This window comes from Metopolophium dirhodum, chromosome 5 (assembly GCF_019925205.1).
Source record: "Metopolophium dirhodum isolate CAU chromosome 5, ASM1992520v1, whole genome shotgun sequence".
Classification (NCBI taxonomy): Eukaryota; Metazoa; Arthropoda; class Insecta; order Hemiptera; family Aphididae; genus Metopolophium; species Metopolophium dirhodum.
The window spans coordinates 28,863,568-28,875,361 of NC_083564.1; the positions used below are offsets into that span (position 1 = coordinate 28,863,568).

The following is an 11,794-nucleotide window of genomic DNA, read 5'->3' on the forward strand; positions in this document are numbered from 1 at the left end:
GGTAAAAAAGCTTGAAAATTTAATAGAAGGCTCTTAATATATTGTTACAATTACGTTTAAAAAATATTAAAAATCCTAAGTCAAAATTTATTTTTAAAAGCATTTAAAGTTCAAATTTTGACAAAATACGGAAAAAAACACGAAAATTAGCGATTTTTATTATTTTGAGTTGAGAATTCTTAAACATTTTTGTTATTAAATCTAAGATTTCGTCCATCTTTATCAATAAAAAAAATGTCTACAAGTAAGTTAAATTAAATTTTTATGAGCGTTTGAAGTTCATAATTTCATATTATTACAACATCAGCACAATTTTTATAAGCATTAGAGTTCAAATTTTAACAAAATTTAAAATTTAATAATTATTTTGTGGTTAAAAATGTATAAAATGCTTTTATATGTAGTTAAGGATTGAAAATTTAAATAAAGGTTTCGCTTAAATAGGTTAACTATGTATAAATTACTTTATTCACATTAATAATATCATAAAATATAGGAACTTAGTAATATCATAGGTTTACTGACCGTCTTCGCTCAGAATCGTTTTTCTTATACAATGATATTATATCATTGAATTCAAATTTAACACCATCCATACATTGACTCACTTGTAACCTACTGCACAGCAGAGCGACACCCACTTGCCCACCTTTTTTTATTTGCCTCCGTCAAAATTAATTTCATTATCTGATGTACCGTACACAACGATAACTATAAATTATCGAATATAATATCATGTTTATTATTGTGGTTACTCTTGAACCATTATCTTAAAATAACATATAACAAGTGATAATAATTAGAATATTATATTATTCGTTCAGTTATTTTTTAGTTAAAACAATAAAAAACCAAATGAAATTAATAATAATAATCTATATTAAAACTGATAATTTAATAGTTTTTCATTAGGATATGAAACTAATATAATAATATAATATTATCACAAACATCAACTCAAACGTACCTTCTGATCCATGACCACTACATTATTGATATTAAAATTTTTTTTTTGTGGTTCATAAGTTTTTATTCAATCCGTTACAAAAAAATAGAACAATAAGAACAATTGATGGTAAATATAGGTTAAAATAAAGATAAAAAGGCAGATTAAACAGACTGTAGAGGCCTCCCAGCGGAGGTACCACGACATGAGTAAGACTTTATAGTTAGGCAAGCAGGTCGTGACAACCCCGGTCTTTTAAGTCTTTTAATTGGGTTACCTGTGATAGAAGCAGGTGATGGATCGGAGATTAAGGGATTTTTATAGTGGGGCTAGGTGGTTTTTGAAACGTTTGTAGTGAGTTTTGGCTAGTTAAGAGACAAATGGTATTTTGAGATCAGAGTGAAAGGTGTGGTTAGAATGGTGCTTTTAGAATTGTACGTTAAGTTTTAGATTGAAATCTTAAATAAATAAATAAATACATTTAAATAATACCAGCATAAAACAATAATATGATACATTTTCAAAAAATATATACCTAATTTAAAAACAAACAAAATTAGTATGGCTATACTTAGTAAGTATTTACCGAAGGACAAAATATAAATGTGAAGGTTTTAAAACTTATTGAGTTTTTGGCCATTCAGATAATTCACTTATCATTAACTGCACATGCACTGTCGTGAATTTTGACGTCAACGTAAATGAAGAAAAAAAAACCAAACTCGAAAATTATATTAACATGCCTATAAAATTTAGTCTAAACAATCATAAAAGTTATGGATTTTATTAAGTTCAATGTAATTTGAAATAAAGACCACACCAACTGTAGTTTGGATTTAAATTAAATTGTAAATTGTAATAAACAATTGTATTGTTTACTAATATTGTAATTTTATTTTATTACAACGTGATAACTTTTATATGATAGTAAATTATGTAAACATATAGTATACAACGCTCAAACTGATACATAGCTAAATAGGACTATGAAAATCTAAACGTATAAAACTAATATCAGACACAGTCGTCGCGTTATTTATTGAACTTCAACAATGAAGAGGGTTACAGTTTTGTTAGTCTTACTTGTCAGATTATCGAGCTACTGTGGGACTGTGGAACCGTGAAATATGTGCGTTTAACTATAATAAGTTCCCATATAAGAGATCTGTATCAACTTAATTATTGATTTACAGAAACAAAAAATAATATGTAAAAAAAAAAACTATGTAATTTGTAATAATATGGTATTTATAATTTTTCAGTAATGCATTGGTAACCTGCAACTCTGTACCAAAACTCGATTTGTCTGCCTGGAAAGAAGATTAAAATATAACATTCCAATATTTATTTTGAAATACATGCATATTATATAATTTTATTTATAGTTTTTAAATATTGTCGACTTTGTAACTTTTAATTGGAAAATGTACATAATTTATTTAGCTTCTTGTCCGAATTAATTATGAAAAAATACTTTTGGTTTTTATTTATTGTAACTTTCTCTTAATTTTTGCTCCTCTACAATTAATATAATGATAAATAGGTACGTGTTAATTTTATTTTAATTGCTGAAATATTTTATGTTTTTTTTCTCCTCCGTCAAAATTAAAACTATTGTCTGATGGACGTGACTATTATAACATTGTACTGTACAAAGTGATAACTTTAAATTATCGAGTATGTGATGTTTATTATTGTAGTTACTCATGATCTTAAAATAACATATAACTCATGATAATAGTTAAAATATTAATACGAATATTTAAAACAATGAAAAAAATAAAATAAAAAAAAAAATAATAATCATTATTAAAATCTGATTTTTTAATTGTGTTTATACTGAAATATGTAAATTTTTACATATCATTATTATAAAGTTATACTCGTAGGCATATACAATTTTATAATCTGTTAACTTCGTGCAGTAACTCAAATGCAGGTACCTACTGATTCAAGACCACTGCATTATTTAAATTTAAATAAATAATAAAATATAATCACCTGTCGTCTAATTCATGACACATTGTGTTCCGAGCCGAATCCCATTGTCGTAACCGTTAAACACTGAAACTTGCCAATATGAGGAGAAGTATACACACATATTTACAAATTAATTTTACGTTTAAATACGCTGAAATAAATCCTAATAATGTATAATAATATTTTTACCGTCGTATTTAATTTATTTTTTAAACTAGATCCAAATTCAATTATGTAAAATATGATAAAAATTGTGTAATTATAAATCTTTACCTAAACAAATTTGCATGAATAACGATAATCGCTCATAAGTAGGTACCCGTGGCCGGGCAAGGTTAGTTTACCAAAAGTAGTAATTATTGTGTTTAATGTAACGAGCGCCAATTTAATGTCCGCAACAGTTTAAATTTTAATGCCATTGTAATTATTTGTGATGGCATGTATTTAAGAACGATTTGATAGAATTTGCAAGATAGTATTGTTTGAGCATAATATTTAACAATTCAATCCTATAAATAGCTAAGTAGGGTTACGACAATCCAGACATACACTGCTAAGACTTCAATGCATTTCAGTTGTGACCGTCGCCTTGTTGACACTTGTCAGTAGCAAAAATGAAAAAAATTATTATTGTTTTCGTGTTCTTTGTTTGTGTATCGTGTAATTCCCGCAAAAATGAAGAAACCGGACTCAAAGCAGGTGAATATATTAACTTTAATAATGTAATTTAAGCAATAGGTGGCATAATGAAAAAAGAAAATATAATATAACGTTTGACGTTTCAATAACTCATATTCGTAATTGTAATTAATTAGATAGAAATAACCGGCCAGAATCACGGTGTTTACATGCTAAAAATAATGATCTTATGAAAAAAAATAATTTCTTTCGAGATGAAGGAACTCATAATGTGACAGTAATGAGAGACGAGCCTGCAGTTGTAGATTCGAATCCAGCTAAGATACCGTAAATGAAAAAAATTGAATTATAATAATAACTATGCATCAACATTGCTTTGCACAATATTATTAATACATTGTACATTTTGACTAGATCTCTAATGGATCCATCAAAATCTGTTGGACTGTTAAATCCACTAGACGTTGACCTGGCCGATCGATGTTTTTCCAAGCCCAGGTGTGATCCCGATGCACCATTTAGAACCATAGATGGCGGTTGTAACAATTTGAAATTTCCTGTTTGGGGACAAGCGAATACAGCGAATACCCGAATTATCAATGCCAATTACTTGGATGGTAACTATAGTGTACCGATATAAAATATTATTATTTTAGTGTCCCTTGTTATTGCAGTTATCTATGCAGAAAATTTTATTGTGGTATATTATTAAAAAAAATAATTATACCTATATTTTATCAATAATAAAAAAATTATAATGATACATTGTCATAATTCAATTTAAGGTAAATCGCAGCAAAGAAAAGCGATTTCTGGTCGCGAATTGCCAAATTCCAGACACGTACGAACGACTTTATTCTTAGACATGGAGAAACCTGCACCAGAGCATAATGTATTGGTCACGCAATTCGGACAAATGATTGCACACGACACCGAATTGGCGTTTCCTAAACTTTCAGGTGAATACTTATTTTTTAATCAAGCTATGAAGTATTATCTTAAAAAATAAAATATATTCATAATTTTGGTGTATTAAAAATGTTTCATAATTTCCAAGAATAGTATTTTATACTAAAAATAATTATAATATTATCATTTTATGAAAAAACAAGCGTGTGTATAAATATTAATTAACCTAAAATAAATTGAATTTACAATTTTTTGAACCTACCTATATTATAATAATATTATGTTTTACAGCGTAATAATACATTTTCATAAATACCAATTATCTTAAAAAAAAAAAAAAAATGTAGTGATTTAACAAAAACCGATATTATATTTTAGTAATGTGTTGGTATACTCGTTGGTATTTCGTATAGTTACTCGACATATTATATTGCCTTGCACAAATCCACTTATATATTAGGTATTCGTATTTGATATAGTAGTGCCACCCGTACTTACCTAAAAATATTTATATTATTATAAGACATTCATGTCATAGTTATTTTTTTGAAACTGCAAATAATACATTATATTAAAACATTTACAAACAAAACATTTTATAGAATGAGTTAGGAGATCGTTTTTCAATAAGTAAATAATTATTGATAGCACGCTATATACACAACTTTAATAATTGTTGTCTCCGTCTTACAAGTGCATAACATGGCAAATTTACGCTCAACAGATCGCGTTTAACGCCGTTGGTTTAAAAAGTAGAGTGAAACTATTATGAAACTCAATGGTAAGAACATTATCTGTGTTTGCATTTGGGTTTTTTACGATAGTAAGTTCAGTTTTTAAATGAGTTATTATGAGCATTTTTAATTTACACTACATTATTATACGCATAAATTGCTAAAAAAATTGAAATATCGTAAAAAAACCCACATACAAACACGCATAATGTTCTTACCATCGAGTTTCATATAATAGGTCGGTTCACTATAATTTTTAAGCTAACGGAGCCAAACATGATCTACTTGGTGTAAATTTGCTATTGTTACGAACCTGTAAGACACCTGTGTCCTCTTAAACACATTTTACGTAAACAAACTGGTTTTATTTTTCAATATTAGATACCCGTGGAAGATAAAGATTATCTGCAACCTTTTTATCTAATTTAAGTTCTTAATTTCACCAACTAACTAATATTTTAATTGAGTTTATGATTTTAAAAAATATTGATACTTATTTTTAATGAACCACATTAGTATTTTTTAAGACCATCGACAACTACGTACTTATTTATTTATGTTTGTGTTCACAAATCATAGCAGCTCGTCTGTTAAAGTCTAACATGTAAATAATCGGAAAATATTTTTAAATTATTTATATAATATTTTATATTTTTATTACATTTTTAGATTACAAAATAAACAGATTTTTTTTTTTTATTGGGTAACCCCCGGCAACATAGGCCATTGGGTGTGAGGGAGGGCACTGTAGGTTTTTTTTTTAAATTGGGTAGGTTGTTACACGTGTGTGTTGTGTTTTGGCAGAATTTCTAATGGGGCACCCGTAGGTTTCTGCCGTGCCCCGGGTGGGGGGATGGCGGCACTTGTTCTCCGGACACCGTGACTTGCACGGAGAAAAATGCCGCCCGGTGGTCGAGGATCGAACTCAGGTCGGCCACTCCGTTCCCCCAAAATAGAGATTGTAAGAATGTAAAATATGTATTAATCAGCAATGCGCTTATCGAAACTTGTCTTAATAATACAAATGTGTCGTATTGTAGTAAATGGTGGTAAACTCGAGTGTTGTAACCCAGACGGTACGACTCCAAAATTTCTGCCGAAAGGGTGCCTTCCGATAACTATCCCGCAAGACGATCCTGGTTCGAAAAAACGATGCATGTCCATTCCAAGATCAGCTGATACGTCGGACATAGGTTGTCAGATCCAACCGGTCAGACAAGTAAGCATCATGATCTATAATACAATTTTCAAAACTGTACACATTTATATAGATTTGAAAATAATATAATACTTATGAATTCAATACATTTTACCTACAATCATTGGCGTGGAATGGGGGAGGGGGAGGGCATAAGGGCTATATGGCCTGACGGAATTTCGTTTAGTCCCCCAAACATTTTTAGAATATAATGTTATGCTGTGTACCCGTGAATCATTATAAACTAATAAGTAATAACTATACCCTCTTCCTCCCCATATAAAGTCTTCACGCATATGCCTAGGTATAGAGATAAGCAATATTATATTTTTCTTAATGCAATTTTGTATTTTAGCTTATTGGTGTTAGCAGTTTTATTGACTGCTCTGCGTTGTATGGTTCAGATGCTGTTACAGCAAGAAGCTTACGTACACTAATTAATGGCAAGCTTAAAACACAGCTTGGACCTAATGGAAAATCATACTTATCAAATGTCAAAAAACCAACGCAATCATGCAACGTACCTACAGATAACTCAGTGTGCTACGCTTCGGGTAATTCGATCAAATTAATATTATGTTCGTTGAAGTCGTTCAAGGTCCTTCCCATTAAGTTCGCAAGTTTTAAAAAATCATTCGTATTCGTTTTGGATGTATTGTATGAAAACCATTTCGTTGATAAGTCATAATAATCTACTTGTTAAGGTAGGGTCATAATAATCTACCTATTAAGGTAGGTAGGTACTAACAAACCAACAAAAAATATATCGATTAAATCGTTATAAAATTCCCTTAGACAAAAATCACTTGAATAGTTGAATATTATCAGTTAAAGCAAGTTGTATAATTGAAAATATATACTGTTTATAATATTATAATAATTGTGTGAACTTACACACTCAATATAGTAACGTATATTATTTTCATTTTATTTTTCTCTTTAGAATATTATGAAACATTTTTAAATGTAATCTTTAAAATTCCAGGCTTATTATCAATTGATATATTAATAAATTACAATATGATATAAAATGGTAAAAAATACGTTTTTAAATAGGCTGTTTAACAATTTACACGAGCTCAAAGATATAATAAATAAACTTACTTATTATTGAATATACAATAATAATTGTAGCTTCTAAAATATGCGACATATTAAAATTACCTATATAAATATATTATAGTACTCTTGTCTGTTATAGGTAATCTATACCTATAAATTAACTAAAATTATAAGTATAAGAGTATAACAACTAAATCGTTATCATCAACGGAGCCCACCTTACCAAAAAGTACGATGACTCTTATCAATAATAAAGATATACAATTATTCGCATTCCAAGATTATGTAACAGGTGGTTTTTCAAATCATATTCAGTACTACTATTGTGCACATAACTATTTAATATTTAGTTATCTATCATATTATGTTTATCGAAAAATAATTTGTATTGCCCGACAGTTTTCCGTATAATTTTAAATAGGTAAATATAATATGTCTTATGCAAATCTGTGTATCTGTGTCTAATATAATTTACTATAAATTAATAATTAATTTAAAATTTAAAATTTAATATAATTATTGTATTCAATTTTTATATTATATTCAACTGTATTAATTATTGTATGAATTTGTCATTGCATGCAGGTGATCCAAGAGTTAACCAACATCCCAATATGGCAGTCAACACAATTTCCTTAATGCGATTACATAACATACTGTGTGACGAGTTTAAAAGATTAAATCCCACATGGAACGACGAAAAAATATACCAAGAAGCCAGGAGATTAGTCATCGCAATGTATCAGCATGTTACATACAATGAATTTTTGCCGGTGATTTTAGGTAGGTTATCATTACTAGAAACACTAGTGTTCATACAGGTCGTATTTTCTAAAACAAAGTCATAATAATTTGTAATATAACTATTACAGAATGATATGCGGACATCTAATTAATATACACAATATAATACCATGCGCATAATGCACATAATTGTTAGATAATATATTATATATTTTATCAATTACAGGTAGAGATTATTGCAGAGCAAATAATTTATTACCGTTAAGTAATGGCTTTGACGATAATTATGACGCATTCTTGAACCCGACTACATTTACTAGTTTTACCGCCGCTGCGTATAGAGGTCTCCACAGTTATATACAAGGATCCATGGAGTAATGAAATGATAATATGAATATAACTATAACGCCATTGTGTTCTACGGAAACAGACATAAATTTTTTTGACAACAATATGATTTATTTTACAGTTTAGTTAGTGAATCCAGACAAACCACATCTACGTTACGCCTAAGCGATATTTTTTTGAGACCCGACATTGCACAGAATAAAGACAATTATGATAGTCTCGTCAGAGGAATGCTCACTCAACACGCGCAGGGACAAGATCAATTTTTTACAAAAGAGGTATTTTATCTGTGTGTTGACACTATAAAATATTATAATTAGTGTATCGATTGTAAGAAAATATATTACTATTATTTTGAAACAATATTGTTTCAATAATCTATTGTTCGATCCAGATCACTGAATTCCTATTCAGAAGCCCGAACAAAACGGACGGTTCTGACTTGATCACCTTAGACATGGAACGTGGCCGTGATTTCGGCGAACCCCCTTATAATAAATTCAGACAACTGTGTGGATTGAGAGCGGCTAGAACGTTTGGAGACTTAACCGATCAAATAAGCAAAAAAGTAAATATACGTTTAATACTTTAATACATAGGTATAAATGCAAAGGTTGGCAAGTTAATGGAAATAATATTAACTCAAGTTAAGTTAAGTTAAGAGAACACAATATCTATAAGTCTGAAGTTAACGAATCATAAATTTACTCGATACGTTAAAATGTACTATTATGGAAAAAAAACAATAATTTAACACAGTATAAAAAAGAGTTAATATACTTTATTAATTAGTATGTAGGTCACAAAAAACTGCCTATGTGCTTTAATTTCCTAAAATATCATAAACAATTTTTAAAACTCTTATCGTAATGTGCAGTGTATAATATTCTTATTTAACATTGAATGATTATTAAATGTTTAAACTATCATCACATCGCAATTAATAATTTAACAAAAATATACATTTTTTTTATCGAATTGCAATTTAAGGCCATAATAATATTATGCCTGTATAATCTACTAATATATATCTATTTACAAAATTATTTTGTCAAGAAAAATAACGGGAATGATTCTATTATAGCACTGGATTATTATTTTTATTTTTATTTATTTTTTTATTGGTCTTAAGCCCAGCAACTGAGGTCATCAGCTGTATGATGGTACTGTAGGGTTTTTGGTACCTACTGTGGGGAACTGTTGGACAAACACGTTTTTGTGTTTGGCAGAATTTTTTAGTGGGCACCCGTAGGTATCCGCCATGCCCGGGTGGGGGATGGCGGGCGGCCACTCTCTCCGGACACCATGACTACCCGAAGAAAAATGCCACTCGTGGCCGCAATGGCGTATATAGGGGGTGGGCCTAGTGGGCTACAGCTCCCCTCCCGAAATTACAGTATTTTTGAATAGAACAACAATATATTTTATTAGGTTCTATCATAGCCTGTTGAAAAATAACAAATACGAATATATTTATAGAAACATTAGAAACTGTTAAATATATATAGTAGACAGTAGCCTCTAAGTAATATAGATCACTTGCTAGTTTCTATCTACTATAGCCCACCCCAAAAATTATTTCTATATACGCCACTGCGTGGTTGGGATCGAACCGGCGTCGGTGCGCGTCGCAACCGACGCTTTAGTCCGCTCGGCCACTCCTTCCCCTAGATTATTTTTATTTTAGTATTAATATAATAATATGTAAGTATTTTAAAACCATAAAAACGAAACGTTTTTAACTTGATAGATTAGTTTTAAATCGACTGAAAAAGCTAAGTTGTGTAAGTCAATTAAACTAGTTTAGTTCATAAGTTGATTAGAAAATGAACTAACTAGTTGAGCTTAAAAAAAATTAACTTTTTAATAAGTTAATGCCCACTTTTGCATAAAACATGCATAATATGTCTACGTTTGTCTTATCTATAAAATTATTTTATAAATAAAAAAAATGTTATGTAGAACGTGGATGCCTTAGCTAGCATGTATGAACACGTGGACGATGTTGACTATTACGCAGCTGGAATTTTGGAAAAACAAAAACCTGGATCCATATTTGGGCACACATTTCAATGCGTTATCGGTGAAATGTTTTTCAGATGGAAATTTGGCGACAGATTTTATTACGAATTTGGAAAGCAACCGGGTTCTTTTAGCTTAGGTAACGTTGACGGTTATACACCTTAAGTACCTATCTGCGTTTCTATGTTCATTATAATTCTTTGATATATATTTTTTATTATTATTATACCTATTTGAAAACAGACCAACTTAAAGAAATACGAAAAACGACATTGGCTTTCATAATGTGTGTGACATCAGACATTCGTCTCATACAACGGAATGCATTTGATGTGCCCAGTGGTCGGTGAGTACTTTCAAACGTTATTATTTACAATTTAGATTGATTTCACCTAACTTTATACAATACATACACAGGTCTTTGAAAAATTGTATCATAAAAATATATATTATAATTTTCATTGCGTAGGTATTTAAATATTTAGAATGAAATATTGTACTGGGTACAGTTTAAATGTCTGCCATCCAAAATAATTATTAAAAGTGTAAAATGATTCGATAGCATTATTATTATAATATGCGATGATTATCGATGAAAATGTGTTACTGAATTCATACATACAAATAATCAATTTTATTGTGTTTTTTTTTCAGAAACCCATTGGTATCTTGCAACTCAATAACAAAACTCAATTTGGCTCCTTGGATAAATAGTTAATTGAGTATATCGTTCATCAATCACTTTAGTTATAAATATTTATATACTTTGTCTCCTATGTACTTAGTATATAAGTAAGTAGTATATTATACATTTATCATTAGATATAGATACAATGTGCTTAGTATTCAAAGTTATAGAACAAAATATAGTAATACAGATATTACGTGATTAAAGTTTAAAAACAATTGTAATTATATTCATATGATTTCTAATAAGTGTCAATAATATTTAAACGAAGTGGTTGATGATTATTTAAATTGAATATAAAAATAATTATTTTAATTACACATGATACATTATTATTATTAAAAAACTAAGCCGACGCGGGTCACCTGACAGATGTGAAATTTTCTTATACTAATAATGTTGAAAATTGAAACGCCACGGTCGACGGGTAGTCGACATTTATAACATTGCTCTGGTCCATGGTTGAAACATACAAGATTATTGCATTTATACCCCTTCTAGATCAAATATTTGATGATAAAAAC

At 29.2% G+C, this 11,794-nt stretch overlaps 1 protein-coding gene across 1 annotated transcript; it reads left to right on the plus strand.

Annotated features, from left to right (window-relative positions):
• The first annotated feature begins 3,444 nt into the window (after positions 1-3,444).
• LOC132944683 (peroxidase-like) lies at positions 3,445-11,485 on the plus strand. The gene is made up of 13 exons (XM_061014155.1): positions 3,445-3,625; positions 3,742-3,892; positions 3,980-4,182; positions 4,351-4,524; positions 6,249-6,427; positions 6,762-6,960; positions 8,054-8,251; positions 8,439-8,586; positions 8,682-8,838; positions 8,955-9,128; positions 10,523-10,721; positions 10,826-10,928; positions 11,237-11,485. The coding sequence occupies exons 1-13, from the start codon at positions 3,541-3,543 to the stop codon at positions 11,298-11,300; spliced, it is 2,034 nt and encodes a 677-aa protein (XP_060870138.1). The 5' UTR covers positions 3,445-3,540; the 3' UTR covers positions 11,301-11,485.
• Positions 11,486-11,794: the final 309 nt, after the last annotated feature.

Bases quoted from the DNA above. Each gene is read 5' to 3' on its own strand.
- LOC132944683 (XM_061014155.1), top strand. From the start codon at position 3,541: ATGAAAAAAATTATTATTGTTTTCGTGTTCTTTGTTTGTGTATCGTGT. The intron at 3,893-3,979 runs GTAAATGAAAAA...CATTTTGACTAG, and splicing joins TCGAATCCAGCTAAGATACC to ATCTCTAATGGATCCATCAA. The intron at 6,961-8,053 runs GTAATTCGATCA...CATTGCATGCAG, and splicing joins CTCAGTGTGCTACGCTTCGG to GTGATCCAAGAGTTAACCAA.